This window comes from Sinohyriopsis cumingii, chromosome 14, assembly GCF_028554795.1.
Source record: "Sinohyriopsis cumingii isolate HCF-2022 chromosome 14, ASM2855479v2, whole genome shotgun sequence".
NCBI lineage: Eukaryota > Metazoa > Mollusca > Bivalvia > Unionida > Unionidae > Sinohyriopsis > Sinohyriopsis cumingii.
In genome coordinates, this window is record NC_142974.1 from 23,987,590 (window position 1) to 24,010,216 (window position 22,627).

At 37.5% G+C, this 22,627-nt stretch overlaps 1 protein-coding gene across 2 annotated transcripts in view; it reads right to left on the minus strand.

The window, feature by feature from the left end:
• Positions 1-4,255: 4,255 nt before the first annotated feature.
• Positions 4,256-22,627, minus strand: part of LOC149783427 (scavenger receptor cysteine-rich domain-containing protein DMBT1-like) — a 47,598-nt gene continuing 29,226 nt past the window's right edge. For both annotated transcript variants that reach the window (XM_089931650.1, XM_089931651.1), the window contains 4 exons: positions 22,365-22,537; positions 20,195-20,336; positions 6,279-6,451; positions 4,256-5,300 (listed from right to left, as the gene is read on the minus strand). In XM_089931650.1, coding sequence (XP_089787776.1) covers positions 5,293-5,300; positions 6,279-6,451; positions 20,195-20,336; positions 22,365-22,537 — 496 coding nt within the window. In that variant the 3' untranslated portion in view covers positions 4,256-5,292. The remainder of the gene's footprint in view (positions 5,301-6,278; positions 6,452-20,194; positions 20,337-22,364; positions 22,538-22,627) is intronic.

Sequence of the window (22,627 nt, forward strand, 5' to 3'; positions counted from 1 at the left end):
ACCATTTGCAAATCTCAGGTTATAATGAAGTAAAAACAGAGGTGTCTGTATTTACATGTTTAGATTCTTCCTTAGTTCTTTCTTTGTGGAAAGACAATATATAAAAATGAAAACTTTTGTTTTAATTCACATTTTGAATATATTGAACTTCGTTTTCCACAAAGAAACAGCCCATATTTTTATTTTAAATGCATGTATCACTTTAAACCAGCCCTGGCTGCATTATGGTGTTATTGTTAATTCAGCATTTAGAAAAGTGTCACTGGTCCGATTCGGTTCTCAGTTCCAAAGCCATATGACTAAAAAATGCATTTTTTAATTATCAATTTAAAGTATATAAAGTTGCATATTAGTGCTTTTAGAAACCTTGAACTAATCTTTCATTTAATATTTCATTAAATGCATCTGTTGACTTTGATGTCTGTAAATATGTCTTTATTATTATTGTAATTATATAAGTAGTAGTGGTAGCGGTAGTAGTAGCAGTAGTAGCTGTTGTTGTCATAGCAGTAGTATTAGTAGTAGCAGTAGTAGTAGTAGTCGTAGTAGCCATAGCAGTAGTAGAATATGTCGGTTAATGAAGCTCAGAATAGATCCGCAGTATTTTCATGCCTTTACCTACATGGTGGATTTGCAATGAGAACGTCACAGTTTAGCAAGGATACGTTTGTTTGCAGCTTGTTAAACATTCACATAATTAAATCATGTACTGAAATATATGAAAGAGACGTATCAGGAATATCAATATATAAATCTCGGTCTGGTATTATATAATTTATATCTGGTTCAAATTTATACTATTGTTTTCTGAGAAATAAATTTAGTACATTCACTGAAACTCTTCATGAGTTGGTTCAACCTTCTGACACAATCCGTAGTAGAATATTCGATTTCCATATGCTACATTATAAGGATATATGTTAAGAATATAAAATATATTGGAGTGAAGGAGTATGAAAGCTTATTTCACTTGAGAGTTTATATATTTCATTCTTAATTATATAATGGAATGTTATCTATACGTTGAAGGTTGTCTAGTAATAGCCGAAAATGCAATTCGACAATGCATTATACAGTTGTTATATCACAGCGATTTGGTGTGTGGGAATCTTCAGCAAAAGATACGCCTCTTTGATAATTGTTTACATAATGCAGATACGTTTAGTTTTCATCCCTATGACTTTATCGAGATCGTGAGGCTATAACGTGTGTCAAAAAATTGTATGCTACGCAAATAAACATATATATTGATTGTACAGCATTTTATTCTCACATAACTTTAGGTATTCTTGTACGCATAGTTATTAATTTACATTATTTGTTTTCGTATTCAACTTAAGTTTCATCTTACAGCGGCGTCTCTCTCATTAAAGTTTTGGTCACCTTGTTTCCTTTTACTTCTTTTTCTTCTCTTGTACATTGTTTATTTTCTATTACATTGCGACGATTGCTGAAGAGAAACTGGTGAAGACAAAATTAAATTTTGAAAGCACATAACCAACGTCTATTTTATCTTTATTTGCATTGTCTTCTATCATGAATTTCCTCAAACTTTTGTGTTCTTCTGTCAGTTATGCTTGCCTTGTCGTGAATGCTTTGCTGAAATAAGATCGTATCCTTCATATTATTCTTTTATTTCTTCTTATTCTTCTTCTTCTTGTTCTTCTTTTTCTTCTTCTTCTTCTCTGTTGACCAATCTCCATTTTGTGACAATAATTGCATCTCTCTTTATGATTGGCCCTCTTTTCTCCTTTCTTGGAAGTCTTCATTGTTGACATTCTGTACCCCAGCGTCTTTCCATTTGACAGATGTAAGAAGTACCTTGACTTTTATCTCCAGAGGAGTGGTCAGTAGTATTGTTGGGTCTGTAATTTGAATTACGTTATGTGCATCTCTGACGAGAAGTGTGATCTATTGTTGCTTTTCCATAAATAGAGATTGACAATGCATCAGTGTATACTTATATACTATTATCAGGGGAGGTGGGTGTTGTTTTGCCTTTCGGGTATTTTTAATTTTTATGTTTTTATTTTTTTGCGTTCTTTCTTATTTTCTCTTTTATGAAAACAAAATCCAATATGCCTTTTCAGGTCGCTCTAGATCTGTTCAAAATATTCAATCGTTACCTGTCAAAAGAAAACAACAAGAGTATTCCATGTTAGTGGAGAAAATTTAAACAAATAAAGATCATGTTGTGTTTTGAAATTTTCTTTCTGCTTTGCTTCTAGTTTTAACATAGAAATGTTTCATCGTTTTATGGATAAGCAGTAAAGAGAAATTTATGAAGAAAAACAGTCAATCTTTGCTCCTGTGCAAACCAGCAATGTTAACAAATTAATTTCCCTTTTCAGGGCCACCCAAGAATGTTCGAAATATAGATACTATTCGATCATTGCCAGTCTGTCGTTTATCTTTGTGTGCATCAGTGACTTCTGCAAAATAAATAAACACGTTATTTTTTGTGATTATAGTGTATACGTATTTTTGCGAATATAGTGTTTGTAAGTGACAGTGCGTTGATACGTGTGTATATGTCTTAATTGCTTGATTTACATTTTACCCTCTTGTGTGATAGTGTATTAGTAGTTTTGTAATTGTTGCTCGTTTATATTGCTACCTTTTGCGCTGGATACTCAATGTTGGCATGTTCGATTGTAGATAATGTGGTGTCAAAACGTAGGTCGCTGCATATTAGTCACGCTAATAGGTGTGATGAATAGCAAATGTGGGATGTTATATGCTAAATACACGAAGCTTGGATAGTGAAGGTAGTTTTAAAATTTCATTTTCTCTTATGTCCCATAAATGCTTTCAACAAAGGCGTATTATTAAATTCCTTTTCCGCCCCATAAATTGTTTAATATGACTGTCTAATGTTCATTTCCCAAATCTGTTGGATAGAATATAACTGGGTATTGGTCACTCTAACGGCGTGTTGATGGGATACAGTGGGTGTTGGGTGGGGGGCAGATATCCGAGTTTTGGTCGCTAGAGACATTAAATCTGAGAGCAGGTGGCATGGTTTGGATCGTAGATAACTGGGTGTTGAGTACTAGAGGACGAATCGTAGATAAATTTGTTCGTGTTACTCCGAAACGGCGTATCTATTGGTAGTTGAAATTTAATATTAAATTTCCCGTTATAGTTTATTGAGACCCTTAAGTTTCAAGCTATTTATATGTTTAAGATTCTGTTTCACTATATATACCATTGATACTAATAAGGTCATCTCACGTTCAGGCCATATACGTGTTTCTTCTTTCCTCCATCCAGTTTAATATGTACGGTCCATAACTTCAATTATTATTTTTTTAGCAGGTTAGTTTGCTGTTGTAGTTCTCGCGCGTTTGGAAGATATTCTTTGCATGATAGTTCGCTCATGGTGTTTGGGATATTATTATATCATCTCAATGTATTTTAGTACAATTTAAAGTAGCATGATACATATTGTACCTCCACTATATCTTGAAAGCAACATATGTTCTTTCTGAAAAGAAACAGCATCATGTTTGTGCGGGGAAAAATGTTTTGGGGAGGGATTATCAATTTTATATTATAATATTTGTCAACTAACTAACTAACTTACTAACTATATATATATATATATATATATATATATATATATATATATATATATATATATATATATATATATATATATATATATAATGCATTATCAACACACGTTAACAGAGGGTGCTTGCTGTTCTAGAGAAATCATCAAGATTCCACAACTGCCAACAGAGACGAAATTTAGTGCGAGTTTGAATCATTGTTACGTCACTGATGAAGGATCAGCAGCTTATTATATGCCGGTATTTAATAATATTGGATTTCTTTGGAATTCATCCACACATCAGTATGCAGGTGACAAATACGTACCATCTACATCTTGGTTTCCTGGAGCATTGTCATAAGGAAAATAGTATGAAACAGTAATGGGTGAGTTCCATTACCGATCCAGTTTTAGCAATCAAGAATATCACAAAACTGATTTTTTAAATACAACAATTGTTACAATAAATGATAGAAGAGAAAAATATAATATGGGATTTCTTTCTTCCTGGGTGAGGGGATGACGGGGAGTGGGGCTGAACAAATTACTTTTACCTAAAAGTAATCGGAAATAAACTCGTGACTTAAAAAACGTGCGAAAAAACATTTTCTGAGATAGATCCTTTTGTGTTTTAAAAAGACATCTTGTAGTTATTTAAAGTTAATTTGAATGAATATTCTTGCAGAAATAAACAATAAATACATAGTTATATTTTTATTAATGATCTACACTAATATAAAAATAGTATCTCAATCTAGCTTATATTTCTTGATATAATGAGGTTTGGTTTTTCCTCAATATGGTTACAGTTTTTTTCAGGTGTCCTGTTATTGGTTACAAAATTTAACGAACGATATGAGGCGGGATGGGATATACCTTGTCATGAAAATACTACTTGATGAGCAAACACAAAGCAGAATTGAGAGCTAGTCTCATTCAACCACAGTTAAAAGATAGCTAGTGATATAACTGCGAAAATTAAAAAGACGATACAGAGGGTGGACATCCTCAAGCAAACAATACAAATGCAAAAATACTATATATGCAAAGTATGTGAACATTACAAGAAAAAGAAACAAAAAAATAACATGATACATAGAATAATGTAAAATGGGAATCAAATAAATATTTTTTTTTCAGCAAATAGGCTTAAATTATCATTGTATTGATATTGAAATATAATTAGTCCGCATATATGGCTTTTATAGAATTAATTTACTGTGAAAAACAAACTATTTTAACGTAAAATAAAACCTCAAAAGTTTCATTATTTAGGCAGGGTTTCACTATGAAAAAGCATATTCGAAATCATATAATTTCTACTTGTGCACACAACACTGAAGAATGTTTTGCATTGATATCTTGATTACACATTTCATGTTGTAATTTGCAGAGAAAGAATTATATCAGATGTCCCTCTCTGTCTCATGCCCTCTGTCTCTCTTTATATATACATACATATATATTTTGAATGCAATTGTGATCAAATATGCATATATAATTTGAATGCAGTTACAAAATGGTGTCTTAAAAGTTAAAAGCTACACAGATTACATGGGATGTCATCTGCTTGTTCAACATTGCTTGCCCACAATTGTATGTACTTCATTTAAACATATATTTTTGGTTGTCTGCTTGTATGTTGGAAACTCATATATACTGCTTATACACATAATGTAACATTCAGTAGCTTTGATTTATTTTCCTTTACAGTTTTCTTCCAAGAAGTCAAAGTCTCAAACTCCTGAAAGAAAAAATGTCAACGCTTTCAGTTATGATATATATTTATTTTTGCATGACAGTAGTCATTTGAAAACATTGGGTTGCTAATATTGTGTCCAGAAATTATACCAAATTGATATCATCTGCACCTGTGTAAATTATCTGGACAATTCGTATTATGCAACTATGGTAAGAAATTAGTAAATAACGTCGTATTTGATTGCGTAAATTGTGATCAAATATGCATATAATCTGAACGATTCTCCCGAAACAGTTAGCCGGTATAAACAAATACGTGCATGATTTATTAAATTCTGTCTTTGTGAACAGAAATGTTGCCTTTTACTTCACTCACATCCGCGATTCGATACATCTACAATGATGATTCAACATAAAAGTTCATATTCCCGTTGTAACATTTACCAAAATATTTACCGCAACCAAATACAACATTGGATGTATTATCTTTTTCACATTCAGTTTCTTTCATAATTTACCTTTTGCAATATCTGCAGATTAAGTTGAAAATATGTTTTTAATGTTTTCGTAAGACAAAAATTGGTTTTAAATGCTGTATTGGTAACATATAATATATTTCTTCCACTTTATTTGCAAAAAGGCTAAAATGATTAGAATTATAGAAAACGTACCCCAACATCATGTATTTGCTTTTATTTAGGACTTTTCACTAAGAGCCTTATATACAAAACAAGTTAAAAACATTGTTCAGTTCCTCTGGGACTTTCTTCCACTTTAGTTGGTACACTACATGGCTGATACGTCATTATTGATCTCGATCTAATATACTCAAGTTAACGTTTAATCAAAGCATGTTCGTCTAAAAACTTTCATAACAGATAAAGCGACCATAACGTTTTTTTTTACTTGTTTAATGAGCAAGCGTTTCATACAGAATGTACGCCGATTAGCTTAAATGTATGAGCAAAATATGCCTTTGTTTTTCATGTCTTCTTTTAATAAAAAAAATACAAATACGTACCACATCGCACACCCGCAGCTTCAGAGTGGACACAGTTGTGTCTTTGCCAACCACTGTGCCTGCAGTTGTAAATAGACGTTTCGTCTCCCAGACATTCGACGTCATCCAAAAGTATGCTCAGATTCGTATTGTTACCAAAACCGCCACAACATACCGCGGTTGCTCCTGTGGTGCTGTGTAACGAAAATAAACATGTTAAAAATAAAAATACCGTACGGATTTAGCATAGATATTTTAAAATTTTTGTAGAACTTCTAAAGAAATCTTAATCTAGGGTCCGCTCGGTAAAATCGGTAAAATTATTTGAGATTGGTTTTGTTCTTTTGTCGAAAAATAAGTTGCATGCACTGCTCATATATGCTGAAATATGGACACAGAAATTATGCAACACAAAACCGAAATATGATGGTGCCGAATGGTGAGGGATGGTAACAAACAGAGGTCAAAATTTAGTAATAGCAGTATGTTTTATCTTGATTCGGCACAGACCACGTCAGTAAAACAGTTGATATAGTACCATAGTTACTTTCTGGGTTTCATTTTTAGTGGTTACCTTTGTCCATCAACGACAAAACTTCAAACTAAATATGTATTTTAAAACTGACATGGCTGTCCTAACAGCAGGGAAAACGAGGTCACAAAGAAAACAATGAACAATTTAATGTTAGGGTGTTTGAAAGAAGGGTGATATATACTGAAAGTTTTAAAGACGGTTCAAGGGGAACGAATTCATATATTCCTTTAGAGATATTTTTCTCTACCGGGTCAAATTCGAAAAGAGGAACCCTTGGGACTGAAAACATTTACAATATTAAGGAGAATGCTGGTTACTATGGTTTCGATCTTGCTGGGTTTAACTTTCCTAAGTTCCGATTAACAGTCAATAAATGGATGTTAAATGTTGAAGCAATTATTATTATTATTATTATTATTATTATTATCATTATTATTGTTGTTGTTCTTGTTGTTGTTTCTTTATTCAATGAGGGTTTGAAAACATGAATATGTTGAATATATTTATTTTGTGCACTAAGTCAAATAACTTGTTTTGTATGAAAACGTGTTCAGGTCATTAAATGTAATTTTATATTTAAAAAAGCATCGCCACCGATGTCTTTGTCTTCATTTACTTTACGTTTCAGGCTTGAGGGACATCTATCGATTGCACACTATGTTACTTCATCATTCAGTTTTTTTTTTTCTTCATGTGTTTTGGATGGTGTTCGCTTGCTATCCTAGAAATGCGATGCAATAGACTAAATTTTATGACTTACAAGACGTTTCATCGTTGACGTTAAACGTTTCAGCAATTCACTGATTAACCTTTCTCTTTTGTTTTAATGTGCCTCATTTAAAATCATTACAGCTTAGAAATTGCTGTTTAGGTGATATTTAGCTCCCTGATGGAAATATACTTTAAGTTTGAAAATATATTTTGATAGTTGTCGGATCGATCTTTCTTTTTCACTAGAAAATTCATTATTTCGATCTGTTTTATTATTTTTAGATGTTCCTTACAGATTTTCACATGTAAGATAACAGTGTGTCCAGGGCAATGGGCGTATTCGTAGCATGACCCGTCTTCCTCTTGCATCGAAGAACTAGCTTTCGCCTTTTACTGTAGTAACTGGTACCTTCCTCTGGATATATGTAGTTTCGTTATCAAATTACCAAAGAATGGAAAAGTAGTGCTTAAAATAGGTTTCTGGACAAATTCCAGTTAAAGTGCGGTTTTGGACCAAAGGTAGGCGAACCTTTTTTATATTCTGGGATGGTGGTTTTGGCCAAACGTAGGAGATCCCTTTTATCTTAAGGGATGGTGGTTCTGGACCATCTGATATGTGGGATGACGCATGGAGATTCTGGACCATCTGATATGTTGGGTGACGCATGTAGTTTCTGGGCCATCTGATATGTGGGGTGACGCATGGAGATTCTGGGTCAAAAGGAGGTGATATGATGGGTGGTTTTGGTGGTGAGGACATCCAGTGGTTCTGGGCCATAAGTTAAAGGACGAGTATTTTTATGTTGGTGTTGATGGTGATTGTAGTCGTGGTGATAGTGAATGATGTGAGAGATGCTGTGTGTGTTTCACATCACATGACGCGAACTGGTCCTGATGTTTTTTGTGTCTAAAAGCTAACGTTGAAACGACATCGAAGCAGTATCGTTTAACGGCAATTGGGCATAATCCATTTTTGTTGGCCATCAGAGTGGAGATCCTGTGCCAGGCAGATTTGGAAGTTCTCACCCCCAGCGAGTGTCTCTCTATAATGATCGATCGTGGAAATTTTTACCGACGACTGACTTTTTAACTCATTTGGCCTTTTTCTTCACCTCGCTCGTGTCCAGTTTGAGACGGTACATTTTGTGACGCAAACCGTTAAACTCCGCAATAGGCGCACGGATACAGTCGTCCTTGAACGTTCCCAGGACATTTTTATTGTCGGCACAAAAAAGTGATCTATGTAGTGGGTGATCGCTGAAGTCAAATTATTCTTTGTGGTCAAATATATCCTGACATATTTTGAAGAATAGCGAATCTGTGTCGTTCATGTGCAAATGAGCGCAATCAACGTACCTCGGCTTGATTAAGACACAATGTATATCCAGCATGAGTATTTTGGAAAGCTCGAGTACGGAGCTCCGACGTATACGAGTTTGTCGAGTTTCACATCTGGTTTTCTTGATTCAATAGCCAGCAGTTTCTAACCAAAGATTTTCAGGTGGACGAAAGAATGGGGCGAGACAAGTTTGTCAAGTCTACGCACATAATTGATGACCTAGATGTTTTCTTGCTTTCATATATTTTACATAATTTTACTTAAGACGCTACTGTTCATGAGTTTCATGAAATTCTGTACACAGTCTGTGGTGGACAGCGTGAGCTGCTGGGAGCTGAAATCGAAGCAACGTTTCATCCAAAGTGCCTGATTAAAATTTGTCAGACACCAGCCCTTGTTTCAAAGCCGGATCCAGCAGTCGATGACGTAATATGTAGTTGGTCTTTTTCATGAGATTCGGCACAATTATTTCACTTTGGCACCTCCCACACGAAATCGTCTTTCTGTGGCAGTTGTTCCGGGGACAACATCCTATTGTCGACCAGCAGTCCTTCAGTGCAGAACGCATACTCGTTATAGAGATCGTGCAAGTTTACAAAATAGATCAGATCGACTTCAGCGAAATATCTCAAGTCGTCAGCATAACATGTTGAAAGCTCTGCATAAATTGTTTTACGGTGATCAAGAGAAAACCGCCCACTGGAAGTGGCGGTGACATGGCTCATCCAAACGGATTTGTTTGTCTCGAGGTAAATTATATACACGGATGTCTTAGTGTGATAGTAGTTTAACAGGTATTTGCGGTTGGACTCGATGCGGTTTTTCTTGTGCTGATGACAGTGATTCAACATCGTACCAAATGTTCGGTTAACAAAAGCATACCCAGGTCAGTGAAGAGTTTGAGCTGTGCTCGGCTTGTCTTCATCAGAGCTTCCCACGCCAGTAACAGGTTGACCTGAAATTCTGAAACACTACAGCACGTATCTTTTCAGATAATTTCGTGTTAATCACAGAGAGTCTGGCAATTACATTTTATTCCGGGTCGGCCTCATCTAGATAAAAAAGTTAGGACATTTTTGACCAGTTCGTCCAGTGACACCAACATAAACTGAAAACTGCCTATGAACCTAAATGGTCCAACCGAGGAAGACGTGTACTGAACTTATGAATGCACTTGATTTTATTTCCGAAGGATGTTAAGAGTTACTTGAACTACGAATGGTGCAGCCCTGCGATTATAAAGTGCAGATCGTACCCTCGCAGAATTTGCGCGATCAGTGGAATGAAATGTGGATCCTTATAACAGGGATTCACTATCCTGTGATGTGACAGTGGTCTCTGACTTTCGTAGCGTCCGGTTTGAAGTTATCATCACTGATATGACAACGATCCGACGACTTGTGCAGCAGTTGTTGTTCTGGCGTGAGCGGAATCATGAGTGCTATGATTTTTTATGTCTATGGTGTGATTGTAATTCGCCACGAGCTGACGAAAGAACCGCACTACGAAGCCAGGACTGCGATGATGGTGATACGTCAATGCAAAACGTTCACCGACAACACAGCAAGTTTTCTAACTGTCATGCACTGCTCGTGTTGATTCTCTACCGTTGTGAAAGATCAATCTGCATCAATATGAGGCCCTCCCACTTTTCTAGAATCACCTCCGACTCAAACACGGTACGAAACCTATATGCGTATTTTCTTTTTGAGTTTTCAAGTTGTAAAATATTTTGTCCACATCGGGTATGTGAACAGATCCGTTTCTTGACAATACCTCGATGTTACGTGTTCGTCTCGTGTTCCAACTGAAAGAAGTATTTCAGACACCTAACGACTAAATTATTTATTCAGACAATGTGCGAGGGATTCTAAGTTAATGCATGCTGTGTTAACTGGCCCATTTTGAAATCATCAGCGGGTATGCTGTTTAATTCTTTTTCCGTGCCTTGATTTCTTCCAACCCCAAAAAGTTGATCGACAGATGATTCTGCGATTCCAATTTTGGGATGTTTTTGACTTCTGCTGAAAACAAGATAATGGTTGTTTTGATGTTATGTGGATGGAGCCTTGATGACTGTGATCACCTGCCGTGTCTAACGAGGAGGGTACCGCCAACATCAGACAGTGATCATCGTTGTTTTTTCAACGTTCACACACTCTTTGGTCGCCAGGGTCATTTTGGGTAGTTGGACGTACTTACCTTAACGAAGAGTGTAACTGGATGTTTGAAACGAGATCGAGTTCTTTTCGGCGAATATCCAGGCCGATCCACCCCGCTTGTAATCCTCGAGGTGACGTTAGATGAACATCCAGATAATGTTGACAATCACCCTGGAATCGTCATTGTGAAAACGAATAACAGTCTTCGATCTTATCCATGCATCAAAGGCTTTTTTTCTTTTCAGCCTGCGTGAAATGAACGTCTAAGGCCAAACTGATTTTGATAGTCATGTGTTTGAAGTGGACGCTTGCAAGAGTGTCAGAACTGTGGTGGCTGAAATATCAGGACGACGAAATATTACTACGAGAAAACAAGAAAAAACACCAAGGTCATAAAAACCACGTCAATCAGCGACAAATACGTTCCACAGATTAAAGATCCCACCATGAGGAAACAACAATGGCGTCATCGAGATGCAAAACAGACGTTAGTTGTATCGTAGTACTATATGCAATTGTGAAGACGGACTCATTTCGACAACATATGTTTTCCACAGTAATAATGGTGGCCCGTGTATGCGTTTGGTGAGTTCTCGATTTGTGCAGGAGATGTTGCGTTTCACGAGGAGATCGATGTTGTAGACGATCTTGAACGTGCCATTTTCGTAGAGCTCTTATAGCTGTGCCGTCGTGAGCAACATGAGATGTCGCAGTTTAAATGGTACGTGTTTACGATGGCATTCTGAAGATCTTTACAATTTTCGACGATGACATAAGTTACGTAACGGATGTTGTCGGATATATCTTTCACTATGTTAAGACTGCGACAATTGTAAGAGATTTTTAAAAGTATTCCGTTCCTGTGCACCTCCTACTGTGCTTTCTGATGATATCTTCGTCGTATATGACCTTGATTACGTCATTTTCGGACAGCTGTGGCCTTTTTTCTCGATTAAGCAAAATTTGCCTGCGTGTTACAGCTATGGTCTTCGTCGCGGTGCGTACTTAAGTAACAGTCAAGCTTTTGCTACCACTGTCGTGATGGGTTCAAGCAGAATATACTGATGATGCCATCGATGAACATCTCGTCGTCGTCGTAGGCAGATATATTTATGTATATTAGAGAACGACAATTAAAAAAGGCATAATGGATCAAGATGAGTATTTACACAAGGAGCTCGATGAATATATTGCCCGTTACTGCAGCCCGGAAAATTCCAAGGATTGGTATAAGCTGATACTGACGCCCTTATGTGGATCCGAGATCGCTACGGTCACGAGTTGCTGTCCTTTTTGCGACATTGATTCCATTTTGACCAAAACATTATCTTCTCCCTAGGGTAAGATATTCTCGATGACGTTATCGTGCTTGTGGGGATGGATCTTCAAGCGAGCGTCGAGACTCTAATGGAAGAAGATGGTGAGAGGTAAAATCGTATGGAACAATAATTCCATTTACGAAGTGGTCTGGAATTTCCGATAGTCCCCATTTGGGTACATCGTGACGGATCATAAGATTGTGCTGCTCAAGGTTAAGTGTCCGTTTGTGAGACACTATGGAATGATGCCATAGTTTTATCTACCGAAGGTGTTATAGGGCCTAGCCGTATCTCCGATCGCGTCTGAGGTTCTGCTGATCGATACTGTGTTTCGCAGGTGCTTTTATAGCCAATTGAATTTCTTTTCGTGGTATGCCTAAAATTTCATCACCAAGATCTTTGCGGTGACACCAAATGGCCACACGTCATCGGCATCGTACTTTTTATTGGAGATTACGACTTTCACGAAGACTATGAAGACTCTGAAAAATCCGAGATGCCCATACTAATTCAATACAGTCTGGACAAGGAAGTGATTCTCTACATGGCAGGCGACCAACAGACGCTGATCAGTGATCAAGACTTCCACAAGATTTATCCAGAAGAAAAATAATCGCCGCGTATGTGCCTTTTAAGCTGATTTGGATACCGAAACATGACCTGCACAGCCAGGAACATTATATCAGCGTGATAGATAAGGCTGGCTAACCTTAGTCTTGTGGATTAAGCTCTCAAGTTTTCTTTTTCTTTTAGATGTATCTCCTAGATACATTTTGATTTATGCCTTTTCGAAGCGGCTCAGTGACATCTCTGACCGATAGATCAGGATGACGTCGACCGTACTCGGCTCGGAAATCAGCAGGGATATGTCGAATATTCCTCCACACAGGTACGTTCGGATCTTACTGAGCACCTTTTGATACACCAGAAAAGCATGTGCTGTGTTATTGTTATGTTGGCTTCCAGTGCGGGTTGCATCCACTTGATCATCGCTTGTAAAGTTAATCCGTCTCTGGATAAACTAATTATGAACAGATTAGATGTTGCACCCGTGGATATGATTATGGCCGCGGTGAAGATGACTGCATCGATGCGGAATTTCTAAGGAAACGTCGAAAATGTTGATATGCTCGATTTTACACGTTGACGTTTCGACGTAAAGAGCGATATTACGATTCAAGCTCTATCCGATCTTCGTTCGAGAGGATTTCGTAGATGTGATTAAAATCGATCACTGGTTTCATTCGATGCTCCTGAATCGTCTACATACTGGAAGTACGCCTCAAGCACAAGCGGATGCTCACTTGGGAAGTTATGTACGTCTCCAAGAAAAAGGTTTTATTTTCGATGTCACGCAAGTTGTCTGGTTGATTGCTCACCTGATAAAGTATGGGGTAACTTAACCATGTGTTTATTCATTTGATCTGATTGCGTTTAACAAGATATTCGATCATCCTCGGATTAGCCTGGGGATCCTCCAAGTAGATCTACGCAGCAATCACATCTCGCAGAACGACATAGAGTATATTTTGATATCTGTAAGGGTGATGAAACATCATGGCCATTTTTTCCACATTCAGTCATAGGCTTTTAGTGCTCGTGTTAACGAGACCTTTGTTGTCTTTCGCTAACCGTATTGATTCTCTTTCGTATCAGAATTTAAACACTGCAAAATACTTGTCGACGGCGACTCTGAGCTGATACTTTCATATATGCCTTACATAAAGATCAGACAGTTTGAACTCATCGTGCTTTCATCGCTTGCATGCTTCTCCGACGAAGGATGTACATATAAACTGCAACCGAGTGATCTACGTATACTGTCTCATGGTTTGCTGGAGTGCGTGCTTGTAGTTGTCTATGTAGGACTTTCCAGCCCGTAGGTATCATCCAAAACCAGTTTTCAAAATTCGATATCAGGTCGTGGAATGTATCAATTTGGGTATATCTGAGCCATGGATTAGGATGTTCTGGCTTATGCGGCGAAAACCTAAACGTCGACAATCTGGTGTAAATGCTGCCGGCGGCAATATAAAATTGAAGCGAGGCTGCTCTGAGTCCGTCATTGTGTCGGGCTTGAATCTTCACGTGTAAACCTGCTGATCCAGAAGTACGTCCGCTGACCTAAGATTTACAGATCGAGACCAACCTGGGGTGTTATATCTGCAGCTAAGAATTAGAAGTGACACGGGCCGTTGCCCATTTGCCTCTTGTCAACGTGGGTGCGATGTTTGGGGCAATGACAAAACAGGCCTTGAAAGAAGGTGAAAATTCCACACGGACGTTGAGGTGACAACATTACATCAGTTTCAAGTGTTATTGTGAGCGATGATATGTGCCCTGTGGTGCTTCCGACGGAGGCGTTTCCATGTATATTTCGTGGCGACATCGCTGTCCGCCAAAGGCGGATAATCCATCATTATAAATGTGTAGCTCCGGAGAGTTCCGACGAGAGCAATTTCGTTGGTCGATAATTTCGTGTCTCCGAACGAATTCATTTGCGAATTCGAGATTGTTTGAATATCAGCCGTGATTATCCACATCGTGGCTAGTCCAAATAACGTGTTACCTTCTATCAACGTCGTTCTGTGCAAACTAATACTTGTATCACTGGCGTCTACCTGCCAGGTGTATCTGAAATCTGGTTATTCTTAACGCCATCCAATGTATGAATGACGATTAGTAATTTTCGCTATCTGCTCTGTCGATGCACAGGGGACGGTTCCGGGTGCCCAAATGGCAATTTAGGGTCTCCTTAGTATTCAATCCCGTGCACGCTCCAACGAAGCTCGAATTTTGTGGAGTTATTGCAGAAGTTTGGGAAACCATATTGTGATCGCTAGTGTCCTGGCAACCCCCTAAAAATTGTCCGAGACGTGCACGTTTCCTTATAGGGATCCACCTGTTTTATCGTACTTGTTTGTGAGAGGCTTCGAGACCCACCTCCGATACCGCTAGATAATATACCAGAAACTGTTCAACAAAGGGGGCGAGAAGACCGTATACGATTCTTCCGCCCTTGCTGCTAGTTCACGTCATGTGCCCTACATTGAGAGATAATATCATCTTCGCCAGTTGAGTTACTTGCAACCTGTCGCACGAAAGTAGAGTCCGGTAGAGAATAACTCTGGTTAAATAATGTACGTTCATTTTGAGATCTCCCTGTATATAATCTTAGATACGATTCACCTTTTCTATCCAGTTCCTTCTGGAAGCCACTGATCCCGATGAGCATACTAAATGGAAGTGTATAACATGACTGATATAAAATATTCACTGCATTAATTTTGACACCAAGACGATGACGAAAAAGCAACAACACCATTTTGTTTGGTGCTGAATTCCCATTACATGATCGTGAGCCCAACATTCAGCGGCAAAACGAATCTGCTGATGAATATGATTCGAATAACAATCACAATTACTCTTAAATCTATATCTGGACAAATACAAAACGCTTTCAGTGTTTGACAAGTCGTTGCAAGAAATTACGGAGTGCAGCGAGCAAACACACAATAAAGAGAAGTGTTTTCATCATCGTCGAGCCCAACAAGACGCACCTTACAGAGGAACTTGATTCGGACATGCATACAATTATCGTACTTGACATTAAAATCAACCTAGATAAAATGGTGAAGATATGCAAGTAATTTTTTGTTGTCAAGAATCAAACACTGCAAATAAATACGACACACACGGAATGTTTTGAGCTGTTTTCAGGTCGGATGACAGGGATATCGACGAGTTAGCGCGCGACCAATGAAACGACATCACCGCTAGTAAATTCAACCACTGTTTGCCACATCGATGTTCGGATCCAATTTCAATTTTTTTGACGTTTCATTTAGCCAAGCGGAAACGATCATTGCTTGCTAATAAAAAAGGATTCAACAAAGTGTACGAACCTGGCAGCTAAACATGCCAATGCCGACACTTTTTTATTTTCTACGCCGGTGTAGCACCATGCAGATTGAGAGTACCGTAAGTAAACGTCAATGCGAGGACGTCCTCAGAAAATTTGTGGCGCACCGGCGCAGTTACTACAGCACGTCACAGAGGAAAAGTGGGAAAACAGACGTTTCAACGCGATGATCAAACGTATCACTCAATCAATTGCCAAAACATAGCGGAATAAGATATAGCCACAGACGTTGACAAACAAACCGAGATACTAATAAACTGACGGATCTCGACGAGCAAAGAGAGGACCGAGACAGTCATACGACGGAGGCGTTTGATACAGCAGGTCAGCCGAGTGAGGCCAGCGAGAAGGAATAGTATATGAGAACTACCTGGGAGAAATTAAAGAATATGTTAACCAAGCGTAAAACAGAAAAATCTGACGATGTTAAAATCAGTACCCTGCTTCGTCTTCACAGCACAATCGAATATAACTCTGGTATAGTGCGGTATAAAGAAAACGTGATGCAGCTGCGTGATTACAAGAACCGCACTCTGGATGCCCTAAGGATCAACACCAGTTACTACAGAAAAGGCAAAGGCAGAGGCAAAAGGGCAGTTGAGCCCAATACGGAACAAGCAGGAAAACAAGTCTCCAAGACGTGAGCCATCTGCTTTTTCACTCGTCCACGGGAGGAGGCGGAGACAGTGCTTCTTTCAAAAGATCTTCAGCGCATTCTTAAGAAACTGCTTATCTATAAGCAGGAAAAGTGGGAATAAATGCTGAAGGTGAATAAAAAAACGAATACATCTGAAGAAAAGCAGGCTGATAGAATAGAGAAAAATATGAGAAAGGATGAAGTAGACGCTACAGAAGGAAATGATGAAGAGACGGATGAAGAAGTAGAGGAATAGAGGAGATGGAGAGAGGAGATGACCCAGACATTGGAGGAGGAGAGGAGAGATTGAGGTTATAGAGGAGGAGAGGAACCATTATATGGTGGAAATGTGGCAAAGGATAAAAGGAGGAGGCGAGAAGACGAGGAGAGGAAGCGGAGGGAGGGGTCGAGGAGATGGCATGAAGAGAAGGTAAACGCGGAACTCACGGACTAAATCAAATGATTTTAGGAGGAGAGGAGAAAGATATTTGAGAATGAGAATAGTGAGATGCTCAGAAAATGATCAATATCAGACGAGAGAAAAGAATCCAGAATACAAAATAGTAGATCTCGAGATCGTAGTTCGGTTGATGTACTGAATGCTTCTAAGTAAGCAGTTAATACCGGTGTGGTAATCGATAACATTATGGTGGAAATTCATAATCATTCACTGTCACGTGACCTACTCACGTGCGACCAGTAGCACATGTTGTACGAGGATCTGATCAGTGGACAGTAAATACAGTATAGATTGTCACCCACACTAAAATAAGAAGATGTTTATCGATGATACCACGTTGATATTCGATTCTCAGTTGGGAAGTTTGACAGTGCGGAACTATACCAGATTGCGTCGTACGAGATCGCGTTCCACCGTAAAATATAATCAGTTCTTGTATTGGATGACGGCGACGACCGCGATTGCACAGCGTCAGACGATTAGGATCTCTCCAGGTGGTTGTAATATTACCGACATCGCTACGGACATTTCCAGGTTGATCACAGCCAAAAAGGCACACCTTCGCAAGCATCATAATCTGGCCTAATTACTCCAAATTCAGTACCAAGATCACGTTAACGGGCGGTTATCTTGTGAATATTTGACATCGTTATTTTGATCGGAGTCATCCTGGGTTGCAGTTTTGACATTTTGTTATCTGACAACATTGTGTACGAAGGAAATCAACCTGTGAATTTCAATGACGTGAACAGTTTACTTATTAATTGCTTGATTGATCATGATCAATTTTTTGGGTCAGTTCTGCTTCCTACGTCATTTATTCCACTGCAATTGACGTGTTCCAGGATCACGGATACATATTCGGCAGAATCCTTTAATTTATTATCTCACCTTGAACACGCGATGAATATCGGGAATCACCATGTGGATCACTAATCAGTGTGGTATATATTGTCATAGACTCAGGATTAACCATCAGTGTGCACCATAATGGGGTTGGTGTGTATATTAACTGCTGCATGTGATTTCTCAATATGTCATTAGAGATGGGTTCTTTTTAAAGATATTAGTGTTACATGTTTATGTCATTGGACCTTGGGCAGTGCAAGAGCATGTAGTTGTGGCAAATCAGTTGATTTGTGATAACATGAATTTTAACGTGTAACTTCTCCCTATTTTCCATAATGCCGCACTTCATAGGTATGTTCTTAGACTTCCTACGGTCCATGGAGTCAAATTATACTGAATTACTAGTTGGCTAATCCCATATGTATTATGCATGTAGGAAATCTCTGTCAATAAGTTTCAGCTATTACCATGTTGATTATTATATTACAATTGGCTTGTCAAGGTTTGACAATTTACATTCAGCACCGTTTCTTGCACAAATTACATGCTTGTGTTACCTCATTTAATGCCAAATGTGTTTCTCCATCATGTGGTTGCTTGATGGGAACATTACGACACGTGTATTAAACGAAGTTTGAGCTTGTTCGTGTTTCGCGGTAAACGAGCTTTTCAACGATCGAGTCACGTTCTTATGGACACCATTTTTTTTTCGTTTGTGACACATTACTTTGATGGTTCGCTATTACTGGTATGTGATTCACATACATTTAAACTTAGGTGAAGTCAGAGTCAACTTACCGCCGGAAGTAATATCTGAAATATACTGACTTTATATAAAAATTCTTAGATTTATTGAGTAATGCAATTTATTTTGTGCATAGTTGCAAACGAAATTATTTTAGTATCATTATACCCTGTCATTGGTTTGCCACAGTTTATCCATTCGAGAACTGTTGTTCTGCTACTGAAAACTATATAGAAATATTAGGATACAGAGTTTTTGTCTCAGAGTTTTGTACAGAATAAGATATAAAATGTGAGAATGTTTTATATGCTAGAATATATTGAACCTTATTCATATGTGGTTGATATCGTAAGATTATCACTCGACTTAGGTTGACTGTTTGCCACGTCTGATTCATTGGCCGATTTGGTCTGCCAATTCTGATTGGTTCAGTACAGTCACGTGGTATAAGACCGAAGGTTATATAGTGGAGTGGAAGACTGTACTTGTCAGATAACTGTAGGGCGCGGTCAAATTCAAAACCAGAACTAACACATGTGAAGTCCAACACACCTTTTTGGCAATGACATAAATTGCTAAATACTAACAATAGTATAGGACTGACAAATTAATAATAATACTCTGAATTATTTGGACATTAATTAGGTGAAAAGCTAGTAAAATAAGCAATACATTAACATTTGAACATTTGAACGTCCGTGTTTTTAACAATATGCAGAAGCAAGCATTTTGGAAAATTACGTAGAAAATGTTTGAGTAACTAAATTAATCTTCCAAATTATCATGCAGGCATCTTCCACCACATTGGTAACCTGGGTTAAATGAATACAAAGCAAATCTTCAACTCTCGCCTGTTGAGGTCACTCTATGATTTCCAATAATTATTTCATTTATTTAACAGTAAAACAGACTATTATGTACTGAGACATTTTATTGAAATGATCCAGGAACAAGACATCGGAAATTAATGTCAGTATCAAATTGTTACAGTACAAGAGTGCAAGCAACGAGTGTTTCAGGAGTATATTTGTCTTTTTCCAATGAATATTATGTACTGGTGACATATATATATATATATATATATATATATATATATATATATATATATATATATATATATATATATGGAGAGAGAGATAGAGACAGAGACGAAGAGGCAAATTGAGAAAAGAGAGAAACAGAGACAGACAGACAGATGACTTAGATCATTTGAATGAAGTTTTTAATTTCGAACAGGTGTGACAGTTTGTTTAACTACCGGTATCCAAGCATTCTGCATACAACTGTAGCGTCATTGTTATCCCAGGCATCGTCACATATTGTCCCCCAAGATCCATTATAGTTAATCTCAACTCTTCCTTCACGGTTGGTCCTGCCGCCGATCAGTCGAATAGTGGGTCCTTTAAATGTAATATAAAGCAGAAGAGAATCGTACTGAGGATTTTGATCTGAAGCAAAGCACAGACATTGGCATAGCACACCTTTTGGTCTCACCAGATATAATATATCATCACATAGTCAGTAAAGCAAAATGATGAGGAAACTACCTTGCATAATTAGAGCAATCATAGTCAAGATGCAACAGTATTATGAAATATCATACAAAGTAGGAGATAAATGAATGGCACCAGTGTTTTAAATGATGTTCACACTCGACTGTGAAGACAATTGCTTCCGGTTATAAAATGAACTAAACTCGACACGAATGCGGAAAGAACGGATGCTTTATATACATGTTAATTTCAATTCTTCTTTATCAGATTATCAGACCAGCGCCACCTTTCAGGAATTGTAATTTTTCCAACATAACTGTTTCGGAATATTATTGTATCGTTTAAAAAATATGTCAGGAATAAATGTCAGAGAATGCAACCTTTATTAAATAATCGGGTAAACATGATCACTTAACCGAAGGGTCACATACCACAGTGAAGTCTATCCGCGCCATTGCATTATCCAACTAATATGTTCCTTATTATTCCTGTCGTATTATTCAAAAAGTAGGATGGATATAAATTATGGTTTCACTCAGCACATTTTCGTATCAAGCCGCATCATTTCCTCTATTATGAAGTGTCTAACAAGAACGGTGTATCAAGAGGCTTGTTAAACAACTCAACAACATGTCTCGGAATACGCACACAGGAAGAGTCACAAACAACTAGACCTTTCCTGGAAAAGCTAAAGGGCAGGCCGCCGTAGATCCATGGGTTTTTGACTAATATATCGCATCTAATAGAAGACATTATTGCCACTCTTAGCTATTCACAAGAGTACGTCTTCTTTGTGGAATTAGTTACACCGTTTATTTGAAAATTTGAATGCATTAGAAAATGCAAATCCGAATGGGGAAAATCAATGTGCTATTACATAATTTGCTAACATTACTACTATTAATAATAATAATAATAATAATAATGATAATAATAATAATAATAATGATAATAATAATAATAATAGTAATACTGTATTTGCTGGATCTTCCATATATTGACGCATTTATTCCATGTAATATAAGTAATTAAAAATATGATTATTCATTTCTTTCCACAGCTGCATGTTAAAACTGACAAATCTATGAAATTAATTGCAGGGAAAAACATATACTGAAAATATAACACAGTGTATAATTTATCACAGATTATTCCATGCATTCCTCTGGAGATATTAGTATAAAGACATGTACAGCTTGTTTCTATTTTTAGCTTTAAGAGCCTGTGAATCTCTTCAAGCAGGCAAATCGTATTAAATATTTCGAGTACTAGATTTAACGTCCATAAATTAACCGTGTTCGTTTAAATATTTAAACCTGAAATGATGAATGATGAGGCAAAGATAAAACGAGGATATATCGACAATGCATTTCGTCAGAATGATTACTGAATGAGTTGATTATGATGTTAGACAGTTTTTGAATATTCTACAGTATCCTGTCCGCCCTTCTACTAAGTTAAAAAATGCATGACACTAATTTAAAGTTTATGTCCCGATTGAGCTATGTGATGTATATTGTGGAAATAAAATCATTATTTCCTTATCAGAGCTCCAATTATTCTCGGAAACTTTGAACGGAGTGTCTAAACAATATATTTTATCTATAAGCACCTGAAACGTGTCGCACATTTGATAATTCCAACTGTTTGCAATTGGTATATTTAATCAGCGTAGCGTGTCAGGTCTGCATATTATACTGGACTATCAAGACTTTAGTACTCTAAGTTGTATGTGAATGATTATTTTCGTATCCTACATCCAGTCCATGATCATCACACTGGATCCTCAACACGTTGGACTTTTGGTATATAACACCTTATTCTGAATGCAAAGACATAGACAATTTGAGACTGTACGTATGGATACATGAATGTATGTAATCATGTTGGTGGACATTTCAAGCATCGATTGAAGTAGATTCGACTCGTACGTACCACAACGTACCCCAGCACCTTCAGAGTGGGCACAATTGTGAACTAACCATCCTCTGTGTGCGCAGTTGAATATAGAGCTTTCAGATCCACGACATCCAACATCGTCCATAAATATGCCCAGATTCTTATTTTGGCCATACCTTGCACAACACACTGCAGTTGCACCAATGATGCTGGTTAAATGAAAATGAGAATCTTTGTATCAAGCAGATAGTACTGCGTCACATGCATTTACTTTTCTCTCCATTATTAAGATAATACTT